Genomic DNA, 16,406 nt, shown 5'->3' with positions numbered 1-16,406 from the left:
AAAGGGTGATTTTTTAAGAGCTTGATAACTTTTTTTAAAAAAAAAACGCATAAAATTTGCAAAATCTCATCGGTTCTTTATTTGAAACGTTAGATTGGTTCATGACATTTTTTTTGAAGATAATTTCATTTAAATGTTGACCGCGGCTGCGTCTTAGGTGGTCCATTCGGAAAGTCCAATTTTGGGCAACTTTTTCGAGCATTTCGGCCGGAATAGCCCGAATTTCTTCGGAAATGTTGTCTTCCAAAGCTGGAATAGTTGCTGGCTTATTTCTGTAGACTTTAGACTTGACGTAGCCCCACAAAAAATAGTCTAAAGGCGTTAAATCGCATGATCTTGGTGGCCAACTTACGGGTCCATTTCTTGAGATGAATTGTTCTCCGAAGTTTTCCCTCAAAATGGCCATAGAATCGCGAGCTGTGTGGCATGTAGCGCCATCTTGTTGAAACCACATGTCAACCAAGTTCAGTTCTTCCATTTTTGGCAACAAAAAGTTTGTTAGCATCGAACGATAGCGATCGCCATTCACCGTAACGTTGCGTCCAACAGCATCTTTGAAAAAATACGGTCCAATGATTCCACCAGCGTACAAACCACACCAAACAGTGCATTTTTCGGGATGCATGGGCAGTTCTTGAACGGCTTCTGGTTGCTCTTCACCCCAAATGCGGCAATTTTGCTTATTTACGTAGCCATTCAACCAGAAATGAGCCTCATCGCTGAACAAAATTTGTTTGCTCACTTGGTCGATTATGTAGACCATAAATCGGACGTAAAGCGCGAAACACATTTCGAACCGAACACTGATTTTGGTAATAAAATTCAATGATTTGCAAGCGTTGCTCGTTAGTAAGTCTATTCATGATGAAATGTCAAAGCATACTGAGCATCTTTCTCTTTGACACCATGTCTGAAATCCCACGTGATCTGTCAAATACTAATGCATGAAAATCCTAACCTCAAAAAAATCACCCGTTAGTATAGATATGCATATTTTGACTTTTTAAAAAACTCAAGACAGATGTTTCGTTGATTTACAAATATGAACATAGATTAGTTTAGGCTTATTTACATCATGTTATGATCAGTGTACCTCTTCAGATTTCTATGCCGTGGTGAGTAATAATTAGTGCTTCCATTATATGGACTTAAAAGCTTACTATTTATTTGCTCACATAACTGAGATAATATACAATAAACAATTTTCATGAGGCTGCATATTTCACAATTTCTACCGTATCAATTAAGCTCAAGTGTTGAGTGTGAGACTATTATACTGTTAGTCGCACGTTCGTATTTCGGACGACGTAATATCTGTAATTATAGAACGAGGTTTTTCTACAACTTAGTTAAAACTCAGGGAGTATTCCCATAAATAAAATAGTAAAGTTTTGCAGAAAATTTATTATCTTCTTCTGTAGTAACAAACAATGTTTTCTATAGGGTTATTAATACCACAGAACAAAATGTTTTATGTGGTTATGAAAATTGAAAGATAGGTGAGACAAAAAATTAGCTGGAAAGATGAGTTGATTACTCTTCTACACAGTCAAAAATGAGGAACTTATCACATAGAGATGCCATAAAACTCATTCTTATCAACTATATTATATTATACTATTTGCAGATATACTAATTATATACCTTGTTGTTAGTCTATTCTGTGTGTTTAAATTGAGATTAGCGAGAAATTTTAACTAAAAACTTTTGTTACCAGACAGTTGTAGAATTTATTTGCAATGAAGCACGTCGGTTCAATTTCTCATTTTCTAATCGAATAACGGTCTTTAAACTATTGACACGCATACGAGTACGGACTTTACATGCACTAGTATACATATGTGAATTTGTGGATGTTTTAAGTTTCTTGAATAATTATATAACATATAGAGCACAAGAATGCACGCGAAGTCGAAATCGGCGATTTTCAATAAACGCTATCGGAGACAAATTCTCGCCACCCTAACAGGTCAGTTTTTGTAGTGAAATAGTATGTATTTTAAATTCCAAGTTATTATGAACAGAATGAACAAACTGTTCCCAAAGGTTTGCGAGTGCGTACAACAATCCGAGAATGCTTGGCAATTTCACCACAGCTTTGTCTAACTGTTTTTATGAAACTGTCGTTCTCAATTAGACAGCGCGTTGCAACGTCATGGTGTCTTTCACCAGCGCTTGGTTAGCGGAGCTTCTTGTGGCAGGTTACTACCTACAGGTTATACATAATTTATTGTTATGGCCAAGAATTTGGCGTTATTATAAAGATAAGGGTTTGTCACTAAGTTTTAAAAATGATTTCGGGCAAGTGGCCACGACGGATGGCTCGAATAAACTCCGGTCGAGAGGCTCAACTTTTACCACATTTTGAGCTCGTATAAAAACCTATTACGGCATTATTCCAAATAGAGCCATTCTTAAGCTTAGTAGTTTGGAATATAACCGTTATATGGGATATCAACTATCGTTTTTATTATGTGTCTATTAACATGTTTAATGTACGTACCTGTAATATATCATTTTCATAACAATATAATACCAACAATTTCCTGTTTCTCTTCTTAGAACATATTATGACCTTCGCTCATGCTGCAGGTTTAGGCTGGCTCTCACCTACATTAAATATTCTTCAGTCTCCTGCTTCGCCGTTAGATTTTCCAGTTACTACCGAGGACGCTTCTTGGATTGGTTCCACCTTTGGTTTGGGTTTCATAGCAGGAAATGTATTCTTTGGACTCACCATGGATCACTTTGGCCGCAAACTGAATATGTACATTTTGGCTTTCCCCCATATGGTAAAAAGAAAAAACTCAACTTAGAACATTTCATAGAAGAATATACATGTTTTAGATTTTCTGGATACTCAATTACCTGGTACAAAGTGTTGAATATTTGTATGTAGGACGTTTTTGTGCGGGACTAGCTAGTGCTGGTATCTTTCTGGTTGTGCCGGTCTATATAAGTGAAATAACCGATAAGGAGTAAGTTGTTCCGAAATTGAAATCGAAAATGTGTTTTAATTTAAATGACTTATTCTCTTCCCCAACTTTCTTTATACCATTTCAGCATACGCGGTGCCCTCACAGCCATGGCTATGATGTTCTTCAGCACCGGTTTGCTATCCGGTTATATATTGGCCACCTATCTCGACTACTACTTAATACCCTGTATCATTGTAGTGCTGCCTATTATTTATCTCGTGGGAAATTTGTTCCTTCCAGAGACTCCACAGTGTTTATTGAAACATGGTCGTGAGAAGGAGGCGAAGTTGTCCTTCAACTTCTATAAAAATATTGAACCACAGGATAAAATGCAATGCTTTGCTACGCAACCCTCTGTGGCAATTAGTGAATTCAAAGAACTGAAGACAGCTATTGAGCTAGGAGGTCTCTCAGCGCCTGTTACACTCAGGGACTTCTGTAAGTTGGAGCACAAATATGGGTCAACTTCCATCTACCAAAATATTTACTTTTCTTATTTTACTAGTTAACAGATCGACGTTATTCAATTTCTTCACCGCCGCAATTTTGTGCTTACTGAATCAGCTGTCTGGTAGCTTTGCCATCATCAACTACATGGCGAATATATTTGCCGCCTCTGGTTCGACAATTGATCCAAACGTTAGCGCCATCGTTATGGGATTCGTACAAATATTGGGCTCACTGTCGGCCACGGTGTTGGTGGAACGTTTCGGACGTCGACCACTGCTTCTATCATCGGCTGTTGGCATGATGGCGGGCATGTACAGTTTCGGTGCATTCGTACAATTTACCGACGCAGAAACGAAGGCCGCCTACAACTGGGTACCAATTGTATTCATGATGTTGGTGGTGTTTACGGCCTCCTATGGGGTTTTTGGTATATTTTTCACCATCGTCGTGGAGATGCACCCGGCAAAGGTGGGTGTTAGAAGAGATTATGAATAGGTTTATACAATAAACAATTTTTTGATGTTTTTAGATACGGGTCCAGGCTTTATCTATTTGTATGTTATTTAACAGCATTTTAGTATTTATAACACTGAAGTTGTATCCATTTTTCCTATTTGAATTGGGTATTACCGTTACTATGTACTCCTGTGCGAGTGTTTGTGTGGCTGCTGGTATTTATCTGTACATCTTTCTTCCGGAGACGAAAGGCAAATCAATGGATAAGGATTAGAAACGTGCATATAACATATTTTCGTGGACAAAAATTGAGACTCGTTGCATGTCTAATGTCTAATAAAAAATTAGGACAATAAAGAATAAAGCATTGAAGTGTTGAACTCTGATTTTATTTTAATATCGGGCATCGGAATATTGTCTCTATTCATTTTGAATTCGTTTTGTAAATATTTTCGCTAATTACCCGCTAAATAATAATAACTATCCTCACCATAAATGTTTCACCATAAAATATTTTTATTTCATTGTTTCCTTTTGAAATTGAAAGCAGCATTGCAAAGTGCCATAATTATGAATAGTTAAGAGGATGGGATCATGTGTAGAAGTTCACGCAGTGAGGAAAGTTTTTGATTGTCACTCACTTGGGAGTGGCCAGAAACGATTCTTCTCCACATGGTTCAAGCAGCTCACGACTTCCGGTTTTAGACCAAGTATCCTCTGGGTAGCCAACAGACATCCGTTTGAAGGCGAGCTAAAGTGAGAAGGCGAAGCCCGCTTATGCGGTTGTGTGTAGGGTTTGGGACCCACCACATAAAAACACCCCCCAATGAAAAATCTACGAAAGCCTCGGATGAGACACCCCCCTTTTGATGACGACCCCTGCAAACGTTTTAAGGATAATGATATAAGGGCATGCACCTGGAATGTCCGGACCCTTAATTGGGAAGGTGCCTCTGCCCAGCTGGTTGATGTCCTCATACGACTTAAGGCTGACATCACCGCCATCCAAGAAGTGCGATGGACGGGACAAGGACGGAAGAAGGTGGGTCCTTGTGACATCTACTACAGCGGCCATATAAAGGAGCGCAAATTTGGTGTTGGATTTGTGGTGGGAGAGAGACTCCGTCGCAGAGTCCTGGCATTCACCCCGGTGGATGAACGTCTAGCCACAATCCGCATCAAAGCGAGGTTCTTCAACATATCGCTGATTTGCGCCCACGCCCTAACGGAAGAGAAGGACGATGTGACCAAAGATGCTTTCTATGAGCGCCTAGAACGCACCTATGAGCGCTGCCCCCGCCACGATGTAAAAGTCGTGCTTGGTGATTTTAACGCCAGGGTGGGTAAAGAAGGTGTCTTTGGCACAACAGTCGGAAAATTCAGCCTCCATGACGAAACATCGCCAAACGGCCTGAGGCTGATCGACTTCGCTGGGGCCCGAAATATGGTCGTCTGTAGTACCAGATTCCAGCATAAGAAAATACATCAAGCTACTTGGCTGTCTCCTGATCGAAACACGCGGAACCAAATCGATCACGTTGTGATAGACGGAAGACATGTCTCCTGTGTTTTAGACGTGCGTACGCTCCGAGGACCAAATATAGACTCGGACCATTATCTGGTCGCAGCGAAGATACGCACCCGCCTCTGTGCAGCAAAGAACGCCCGTCTACAAACACAAGGAAGGTTCGACGTCGAAAAGCTGCAATCGCAACAGACAGCCACCAAATACTCTACTCGACTTGCACTCCTGCTCTCTGAGAGCACTCATCAGCATCTCGGTATAAGGGAACTGTGGAACGGCATCTCAAACTCACTGCGTACCGCTGCAGCCGAAACAATTGGTTTTCGGCAACGACAAAAAACAAGCTGGTACGATGAGGAGTGCCGTCTCGCAGCGGAGAGAAAACAGGCTGCCTACCTCGCAACGTAGCAAACGACCACAACACGTGCGGGATGGGATAGATACCGAGAGCTGAAGAGGGAAGTGAGACGCATCTGCAGACAAAAAAAGAAAGAGGCCGAAATGCGTGAGTACGAAGAGCTTGAGAAGCTGGCAGACAGAGGTAATGCTCGAAAATTTTATGAAAAAATGAAGCGACTTAACGAAGGTTTCAAGACCGGAGCATCCTCATGTAGAGACCAAGGTGGTAATCTGGTAACCGATGTCCAGGGCATACTGGGATTATGGAGGGAACACTTCTCCGACCTGCTGAATGGCAGTGAGAGTACAACACCAGGAGATGGCGAACCCGATCCCCAAATCGATGACGATGGAACAGATGTTCCATTACCCGACCATGAAGAAATTCGAATAGCAATTACCCGCTTGAAGAACAACAAAGCAGCGGGGGCCGATAGATTACCGGCAGAACTATTCAAATACGGCGGCGAAGAACTGATAAGGTGCATGCATCAGCTTCTTTGCAGAATATGGTCGGAAGAAAGCATGCCTGACGATTGGAATCTCAGTGTGCTCTGCCCAATCCATAAAAAGGGAGATCCCACAATCTGCGCCAATTACCGTGGGATCAGCCTTCTAAATATCGCATACAAGGTTCTATCGAGCGTACTGTGTGAAAGACTAAAGCCCACCGTCAACAAACTGATTGGACCTTATCAGTGTGGCTTTAGACCTGGAAAATCGACAACTGACCAGATATTCACCATGCGCCAAATCTTGGAGAAGACCCGTGAAAAGAGGATCGACACACACCACCTTTTTGTCGATTTTAAAGCTGCTTTCGACAGCACGAAAAGGAGCTGCCTTTATGCCGCAATGTCTGAATTTGGTATCCCCGCAAAGCTAATACGGCTGTGTAAGTTGACGTTGAGCAACACCAAAAGCTCCGTCATGATTGGGAAGGACCTCTCCGAGCCGTTCGATACCAAACGAGGTTTCAGACAAGGTGACTCACTATCGTGCGACTTCTTTAACCTGATGCTTGAGAAAATTATAAGAGCTGCAGAACTAAACCGAGAAGGTACAATCTTCTACAAGAGTGTACAGCTCCTGGCGTACGCCGATGATATTGATATCATCGGAAGCAACAACCGCGCCGTTTGTTCTGCTTTTTCCCGCATGGATAAGGAGGCGAAGCGAATGGGTCTGGAGGTGAATGAGGACAAGACGAAATATCTCCTGTCATCAAACAAACAGTCGGCGCATTCGCGTCTTGGCTCCCACGTCACTGTTGACAGTCATAACTTCGAGGTCGTAGATAATTTCGTATACCTGGGAACCAGCATCAACAACACGAACAATGTCAGCCTCGAAATCCAGCGCAGAATAACTCTTGCCAACAGGTGCTACTTTGGACTAAGTAGGCAATTGAAGAGTAAAGTCCTCTCTCGACGAACCAAAATCAAGCTCTACAAGTCGCTTATCATTCCCGTCCTGCTTTACGGTGCAGAAGCTTGGACGATGTCAACATCAGATGAGACGACACTAGGAGTTTTCGAGAGGAAAATTTTGCGCAAGATTTATGGTCCTCAGAACATTGGCAACGGCGAATACCGCAGACGATGGAACGATGAGCTGTACGAGTTATACGACGACATTGACATAGTTCAGCGAATAAAAAGACAGCGGCTACGCTGGCTAGGTCATGTTGTCCGAATGGACGAAAACACTCCAGCCCTGAAAGTGTTCGATGCAGTACCCGCCGGAGGAAGCCGAGGAAGGGGAAGGCCTCCATTCCGTTGGAGGGACCAGGTGGAGAGCGACCTGGTTACACTTGGGATCTCCAACTGGTGCCGAACTGCGAAGGAGAGAGAGAGGTGGCGCACTATCGTCGATTCGGCTATAACCGGCTAAACGGTTGCAACGCCAATCACATACATACATACAAGAACACAATACTGGATTTAACATTAAAATTTTCTAAGATCCGAAAAGAATCTTTATAGCTGGCAATAATATGATCATGGAAATCTTTAATATTTGGAGCCTATATGTATCGGTATATGAATTGCCGGTCGAGCTATTCAAATACGGAGGCGAAGAACTGATAAGGTGCATGTATCAGCTTCTTTGCGGAATATGGTCGGAAGAAAGCATGCCCGACTATAATCTGTAATCTGCCCAATCCACAAAAAGGGAGACCCCACAATCAACAAACTGATTGGACCTTATCAGTGTGGCTTTAGACCTGGAAAATCTACATCTGACCAGATCTTCACCATGTGCCATATCTTGGAAAAGACCCGTGAAAAGAGGATCGACACACACCATCTCTTTGTCGATTTTAAAGATGCTTTCGACATCACGAAAAGGAGTTGCCTTTGTGCCGTTATATCTGTTTTTAGTATCCTTACAAAACTAATACGGCTGTGTAAGCTAACGTTGAGCAACACCAAAAGCTCCGTCAGGATCGGGAAGGACCTCTCTGAGCCTTTGGATGCCAAACGAGGTTTCAGACAAGGAAGTCGCTATCGTGTGACGTCTTTAACTTGATACTAGAGAAAATAATACAAGCTACAAAGCTAAATAGAGAAGATACAATCTTCTATAAGAGTGTACCTACTGACGTACGCCGATGATATCGATATCATTGGAAACAACACCGGCGCCGTTAGTTCTGCTTGTTCCAGACTGGATAAGGAAGCGTATGGGGCATGACGGCGTAGACAAAGTTCAGCGAATAAAAAAACATCGCTGTCTAGGTCATGTTTTTCGAATGGACGAAAGTGCCCCAGCTGGTGGAAGCCGAGGAAGAGGGAGACTTCTACTCCGATGGAAGACCAGGTGGAGAAGGACCTTGGTATTCACTTGGTATTACCAATTGAAGCCAAACTGCCAAAAGTAGAGACGAGTGGCGTGCTGTTGTGGACTCGGCTATAACCGCGTAAGCAGTGTCTACGCCAGTCAATAAGAAGAAGAAGATGTACATCGGTCACTGGCGTCCAGTTCAATGGGACCATATCTAGAAAGCTCTAGCTTTAAAGAATCGACACTATCTCACCAAAGGCTCTCTTTACTTAACAAAATGGCAAATCTGCTCTGGGCACTTAAATGATACGACCATCTAAAAGTTTATGGTCTCACAGTCGTGAAAATAAAAATTTATAAATCTAATAATTGCTCTTTAATTAGTCACATGCAAATAATGTCATCCAAGTTGCGTAATTTATATAAATACGATGATAGCTGGTGATATATAATTTAAAATGCAAATATTAGACTTCGAATCACTTTTTGAGTTCAGTTGCCTTTTGTAGTTTAAACTAGTGCACATTTACTAGACGATATGAACAGATGGTCAGCCACTCTTGTGAAAGTGAAGTGAAATATAAATTTTAAAGTATTTTTGCGCAACTTTTCGATATTTCCCGGTTCGTATTAATGACAAAATGTTGGAGAATAAATTTATAATTTTAAGGAAACAATATCGCATGCAGATATTAGGCGCGCTTACATGTAAGTTTAGCTATAAAATAAGATAATTTTAAAATTGTGGAGGAGATAAAACCTTGACGTAATTCGGTATTTAGATTCGATCCTCCCCTCCTAGTGAGAAATTTTAGTTTTCACACGGTCCCTGAGGGTTTTCTATATGTGACCTCCTTTTTGAGGATCAGCCATAGATCCTAGCCTCATGATATCTTTCACTAAATTTTCTTTTTTCATTTCGCATCACAGTTCAAATTATGAATTTCGCGCATGGCTTCGTCACGGGATGGCTGTCACCCATTGTACAAATTATACAATCAACTGAAACACCGTTAAGTTTCTCTGTTACCGTTCAAGAAATATCCTGGATTGGTTCAATGTTTGGTTTTGGCTTTTTGACTGGCAACATTTTGTTTGCGATAACCATAAATCGCTTTCCACGCAAATTTAACTTGTATATATTGGCTTTCCCGCATATGGTAAGTGAAATACTTGCTTGTACTTTACCAACAACTACTTAATTCGATTGTTCTTCTCATTAGCTTTTCTGGATACTGGCTTACTTTGTACAAAATATCGACTACCTATATGCAGGGCGCTTCCTTGCTGGTGTCACTGGTGGTGGGTTGTTCGTGATCGGATCGATTTTCCAAAGCGAAATTTTAAACAAAGAGTGAGCAGTGGAAAACTATTAAATAATATTTGTTAATATGAGTATGGCTTAAACCAATTCCTTTTTTATAGCATACGTGGCGCTATTATGTCCATGGGAATGGTGTTCCTCAGTGGTGGCACTGTAATGGGTTTCGTACTGCCAACCGTATTCAACTACTATGTAATACCCTGTATCGCATTGTTCTTTCCAACGGTATTTTTAATAGCACTGTGCTTCTTTCCGGAGACGCCACAAAGCTTGCTCAAAAGCAATAACATTGCAGCCGCCAAAGCCGCTTTTGATTTTTATAACGGCATTGAAAATGAGAGCAATCGTACATTGGATCCAAGCAATGAAACATCGCAAAGGGTTGAAAGTGAATTCGAAGAGCTGAAATCGAATATTTTAAAGGGTGACTCCAGCCAATCTATCACAATATACGACTTTTGTGAGTATTCATGGAGGAGATTCCATAAATATTCTTATTCTTTGTTTTTACATACTTTTTTACAGTGACTAAATCTGCACTCAAAGCGTTTGCTCACGGTTCTGTGCTGTGCATTCTGTATCAGTTGTCGGGCTGTTTTGCTTTTCTCAACTATATGACCTCGATATTTGCCGCCTCTGGTTCGGTAATGGATCCGTACTTCTGCACAAATATTGTTGGCGTCTCACATATTATTGGCTGTTGCATTGCCACAGTACTGGTGGAGCGTATAGGCAGGAGAGCGCTTATATTTTTATCGACAATAGGCATGGCAGTTGGCATGATTGCTTTTGGCGTCTTTCTCCAGCTAGCTGATGCCCAGATGTTGAAGGTGTATTATTGGGCGCCACTGGTTTTTATGTTGATTGTGGTCCTTCTAACAGCTAGTGGACTTTTTGGCACATTCTATATTACTCTCGTTGAAATCTTGCCGGCAAAGGTGGGTTGTATTAAGCGGATTTTTCGCCATAAGAACATATTTTATACTCTCGCAACATACTTGCTAGCAATAAAGTTGCTACGAGAGTATTATAGTTTTGTCCACATAACAGTTGGTTGTATTTCCTAAAACAAAACGTGTTAGATATACGGTTATGTATATCAAAATGATCACGGTGACGAGTAAAGTTCAAATCCGGATGTCTGTCTGTCCGTCCGTCAGTCCGATCGTCCATGCAAGCTGTAACTTAAGTAAAAATTGAGATATCTTGATGAAACTTAGAAGACGTATTTCTTGGCACCATAAGAAGGTTAAGTTCGAAGATGGGCGTAATCGGACCACTGCCACGTCCACAAAATGGCAATAACCGAAAACATATAAAAAGCTATAACTCAGCCATAAATTAAGCTATTGAAGTAAAATTTGGTATGAAAGATCGCACTATGAGGGGCATATGTGGATGTAATTTTTTTGGGGAAGTGGGCGTGGCCCCGCCCTTACTAAGTTTTTTATACATATCTCGTAAACTGCTTGAGTTATATCAAGGAAACCTTCTAGAGTCGTTTCTTTTCAGTACTACCTTATGCAGTCCAAAAATGAAAGAAATCGGATCTAACCTCATAACTTCGATTTATAATATCTTCCTAGCTTCCAAATGATATGTTGTGAAAATAGTCCAAATCGGATCACAACCATGCCTACTTCCCACAGACCAGAACTTTGAAGTCGATCTGAATCGTGTTCTTTACAATATATGTATAAAGTAAGCACTAGTGAAGATATCAGAACAGAACTTTACACAAATACTACATTTACAGTGTGTCATCTACCTTCTTAAAATCGTCGAAATCGGACCATAAATTTTCAAGGCCCCATATAGCGAACATGAAGACCTCAGTGGTTCTAATTTTTTTTTCAGTTACACCCGAACTTAGCCCTTCCTTACTTGTTTTAATTAAATATATGATGTCGAGAGCAACTACCTGGCTTCGGACCTGAGTTCAATACCACACCTGGGCTTAGTCCCTAATCCGATAGTTCGACAGGAATCGCTCTTCAGCAGAATACAGCGAAACATTGAGCGTATGTCTGCCACGAACTATACTCTTAATTCTAATATATGAGGATGTCATAAGAATTCTATATAAAACTTTTGGTAGTAGAAAGAGAATGCATGCAATTTATACAGTTCAAAACTGATTCGTAATTCGTCTGTTATGTAGTACATGTAAACACTCATCGTAGAACTGTGAAGTGTGTGTAAGTGAAAGATTTAGAAAATTCCGAAAAAAGAGCACGACTTTAATATCTTATACCCTGTCAAAAATTAACTTAGGTAATTATATGTCGCTGTGATAAGAACATAATACAGATTTGAGCTTCTAACAAGCATTCATTTTGCAAAGCTTTCATTTAACATTCGCCATAAAATTTAAGTTACAATATTATTATATTACTTTGCTGACCTTTGACTTATTGCTGATATTATTATTTTTTACAGATTCGTAATCTGGCATTACCAATGGCAATGACTGTATTTAGTTTGTTACTATTCATCATACTGAAGATCTACCCATATTTCCTATTTGAACTGGGAGTACCCACTACTATGTACAGTTCGGCATCGATATGTGTGATTACCACTATATATCTGTATATATTTTTACCAGAAACGAAAGGAAAATCTATGAACGCAATGAATTAATATTTTAGTAATATTTCGTCTATATTTAAAGATTCATCTTGCACATAAATAGTCAACATATAAAATATATGCAATAAAATCGGGTACTGCTTGAATTATTGTTGTCTATTAATATACTCTCGCACTATGTAAAATAGCTGTGGTTTGTAATGATTGTTAGTAACACCTAAAACTATCGACAATAAACTTTACAATTAACACTTATACACCACTATCGATAGTTTTGAGAACTATGCGATATACCTATTTATCTAGACCTATTCATCTTGAAAGCTCAATTCAAAGCACTTGTATGTATGTGTTTGGCGTTGAAACCGTATAGCCGGTTACAGCCGAATCGTTGATAGCGCGTCACTCCTCTCTTTCCCTCGCAGTCCGGCGCCAGTTGGAGATCCCAAGTGTAAGCAGGTCGCTCTTCACCTGATCCCTCCAACGGAGTGGAGGCCTTCCCCTTCCTCGGATTCCTCCAGAAAAATTTTATGAGATTACTTGTTAAATTACATACATTTTCATGAGAAATATGTACTATATTCCATTTATTGGATCAAACCTACATAGGGAAGTAAAACACTTACTATTGATAGCTTTTTTAGCACCTTTTTAATTTTCGCTCTCAATATTCTCTCTTAACGGAACTTTTGTATTCGCAAATATCAAAAATCAGGTAAGAAATATATTGTAAACAGTTAAATTGGATCTTTACCAGCTACATGTATTCGAAAATGGTATAATCGAAACGTCACATGTTCGATTAATTTCCGAAATGGTCTCTGTTGTAGATAACACTTATTTTGCTTTATTTATAAAGAGTGTCTTTTTCACAATCAAGTGTTCAATTAAATCAGTAATTAAATTGATAATAATATACTTTTGTATTTAGATGTTCGATAAATCTCCTGTATTGTGTTTATAGTTGATGATACTTGTTTTACTTTATTGACAGTAAGTGTTGTTTATCACAATCAATGGTCTAATTAAGTCAGTAAATAATTTGATATGATTTGATTTGAAAGGCTAAGTTCGGGTGCAACCGAACATTTTATACTCTCGCAATTTATTGAAGAAATTTTATTAAGATAACACCCAAATTTACCCATAAATTCGGTACAAAGTTTAATAGAATAACGAAAATCGTCCTATATAGTGTATGAGGGCTGAGGAAATTCCTGAACCGATTTCATTCATTCTCACCAGCAAGGTACACTATATCCAAGACTATACACTCACTTAATTTCGCTAAGATATCTCACATATTGATCAATACATATATGCAGATTAAAGCCCACCATATTTTTGAAAAGCCTATAATTAGGTATATGGGAGCTAGGAGACGTTATTATCCGATTTTAATAATTTTTGGAACCGAGACACACTATTAGAATGAACAATTTCCTCTGAATTACATTAACTTATCAAAGAGATTTACCCATATTTTCGGTTAAAATTAACCCTTAGGCGCGGAGTTCAACATGTGCGATAACAGGGGCCTTGACAAGTTATAGACCGTTTTCGACAATTTTTTTTCGAGTGAAGCCAGAGATGATATGTACTATTTGTGTAAAGTTTTATTCCGCTATCTTCATTGGTTCCTTATGTATACATTATAAAGTGAAGGAATCAAATGGAATTCAAAATTTAGTTATATGGGAAGTTGTCGTGGTTATGAACCGATTTCATCCATTTTTCACATGTGTCATCAGGATGTCAAGAAAGTATTATATACCGACTTTCATTGAAATCGGTCGAGTAGTTCCTGAGATATGGTTTTTGACCCATAAGTGGGAGATATCACGGCCATATTCCATTTTGTAAAAAAATCTGAGTGCAGCTTCCTTCTGCTATTTCTTCTGTTTCTGACGTTTCTCGTTAGTGAGTTAACCCACTTTTAGTCATTTTCAACTTAACCTTTGTATGGGAGGTGGGCGTGGTTATTATCCGATTTCCTGCCATTTGGGACTTATAAGGAAACGGCTAAAAGAAACAACTGCAGAAAGTTTGGTTTATATAGCTTTATTGGTTTGCGAGTTATATACAGAAAACCTATTTGAGGGTGGGGTCACGCCCACTTTTCCAAACAAATTACATCCAAATATTCCCCTCCCTAATACGATCCAATGTTCCAAATTTTATTTTCATAACTTTATTTATGGCTTAATTATTATACATTATAAGTTTTTGGTTTTCGCCATTTTGTGGGCGTGGCAATGGTCCGATTTTGTCCATTTTCGAAAGCAACCTCCTCAGGGTACCAAGGAATATGTGTTCCAAGTTTCGTTAAGATATCTCAATTTTTACTCAAGTTATCTGTTGCACGGACAGACGGACGGACGGACAGACAGACATTCGGATTTTGACTCGTTTCGTCACCCTGATCATTTTGATATATATAACCCTATATCTAACTCGTTTAGTTTTATGACTTACAAACAACCGTTAGGTGAACAAAACTATAATACTCTCTTAGCAACTTTTGTAGCGAGAGTATAATAAGTACTTCAAATAACACTTAAGAAAGGGTTAAATTCGGGTGTAACCGAACATTTTATACTCACGCAATTTATTTATTTAATTATATTAGTATAACACACAATATTACTCACATAGTCGGCTATATATGTATAAGGTCCATTGAAAGTTTGAAAACCCTAATATTAGGTATATGGGAGCTAGGGGAAGTTATGATCCGATTTCAATAATTTTTGAAACGGAGACATATTATTAGAAGAAAAATATTTCTTCTGAATTTCATCAAAATATCGGAGAGACTTATTTATATTTTCGGTAAACAATTAATTATAAGCACTGAGGTCCGCATGTTCGATACATGGGGCCTTGAAAATTTATGTTCAGATTTCGGCGAATTTTGGATCGGCGATACCACACTATAAATTCAGAATTTGTGGAAAGTTCTGTACCGATATCATCTTCAAAATTTTGGTATATGGGAAGTAGGCGTGGTTGTGAACCGATTACAAATGAATTATCTTAAAAACATATTTGGCCTCCCAGGAAAATATTATGATCCGAATTTCATTGAAATTGGTCGAGTAGTTTCTGAGATATGGTTTTTGACCGCTAAGTGGGCGAAGCCACGCCTATTTAAAACTTTGTATATCAATGAGAGTGCAGCTCACCTGAACCATCTTTAACATGAAATTTAAGATTTCTAGTGTTTTTCCTTAGTGAATTAAAGCATTTTTTAGTAGTTTTCAACATAACCTTTTTGAACTATATAAGGAAGTGGCTAACAGAAACAACTCTAGAGAGTTTGGTTGATATAGCTTTAGTAGTTTACGAGATATGTACCATAAACGTAATTAAACGTAAAACGTAAAAAATGAAATTGGCAATGGTCCGATTTCGCCCATTTTCAACACCAACCTCCTCAGGGTGCTAAAGAACATATGTAACAAGTTTCATTAAGATATCTCAATTTTGACCGAAGTAACAAAAACTACAATACTCTCTTTAGCAACTTTATTGCGAGAGTATAAAAAAATTCTTTTGGAATGTCTTCATGCCAATTTTATCGGAAGCGCTTTCATTGCCAAGTATCATGACTTCCTTATTCACTTATTTATTAAAGTCGCGTCTAGACAAGCCTATCAGTGTTAAATAGCATCGTTCAGCGAACCTTTTGAATCTATATAGAAAAGCCTAATATATCAGTCTGTAAAATTTATTTTTAACATTATTTATTTTGGAGACTATGCTAATTAATAATAAGTGAGTAGTTTCTCGCCACATTTCGGTATTTTTCAACATCACATATGAGAAGAGTAACATTTATTCAACAAGCATCGAGCAACGACTATATTAGAGAAAAGTTTATTGAAACTATTAT

The 16,406-nt window shown here is 39.1% G+C and overlaps 1 protein-coding gene and 1 long non-coding RNA gene across 2 annotated transcripts; both read left to right on the top strand.

The window, feature by feature from the left end:
• Nucleotides 1-1,726: 1,726 nt before the first annotated feature.
• On the top strand, nt 1,727-12,657 carry Tret1_30 (uncharacterized). The gene is made up of 12 exons (XM_011186523.3): nt 1,727-1,969; nt 2,563-2,792; nt 2,848-2,978; nt 3,064-3,416; nt 3,484-3,896; nt 3,958-4,156; nt 9,181-9,303; nt 9,526-9,755; nt 9,819-9,949; nt 10,021-10,379; nt 10,445-10,857; nt 12,359-12,657. Exons 1-12 carry the CDS (start codon nt 1,900-1,902, stop codon nt 12,560-12,562), a joined length of 2,856 nt encoding a protein of 951 aa, XP_011184825.3. The 5' UTR covers nt 1,727-1,899; the 3' UTR covers nt 12,563-12,657.
• LOC128921410 (uncharacterized) lies at nt 10,864-12,253 on the top strand. The gene is made up of 2 exons (XR_008470869.1): nt 10,864-11,620; nt 11,676-12,253. It is a non-coding gene; the product is annotated as an uncharacterized LOC128921410 (long non-coding RNA).
• Nucleotides 12,658-16,406: the final 3,749 nt, after the last annotated feature.

The sequence above is a fragment of the Zeugodacus cucurbitae genome, chromosome 2, assembly GCF_028554725.1.
Source record: "Zeugodacus cucurbitae isolate PBARC_wt_2022May chromosome 2, idZeuCucr1.2, whole genome shotgun sequence".
In the NCBI taxonomy this organism is placed as follows: domain Eukaryota; kingdom Metazoa; phylum Arthropoda; class Insecta; order Diptera; family Tephritidae; genus Zeugodacus; species Zeugodacus cucurbitae.
Note: the sequence above shows the minus strand (reverse complement) of the source record. Positions and strands in the feature narration are given on the sequence as shown.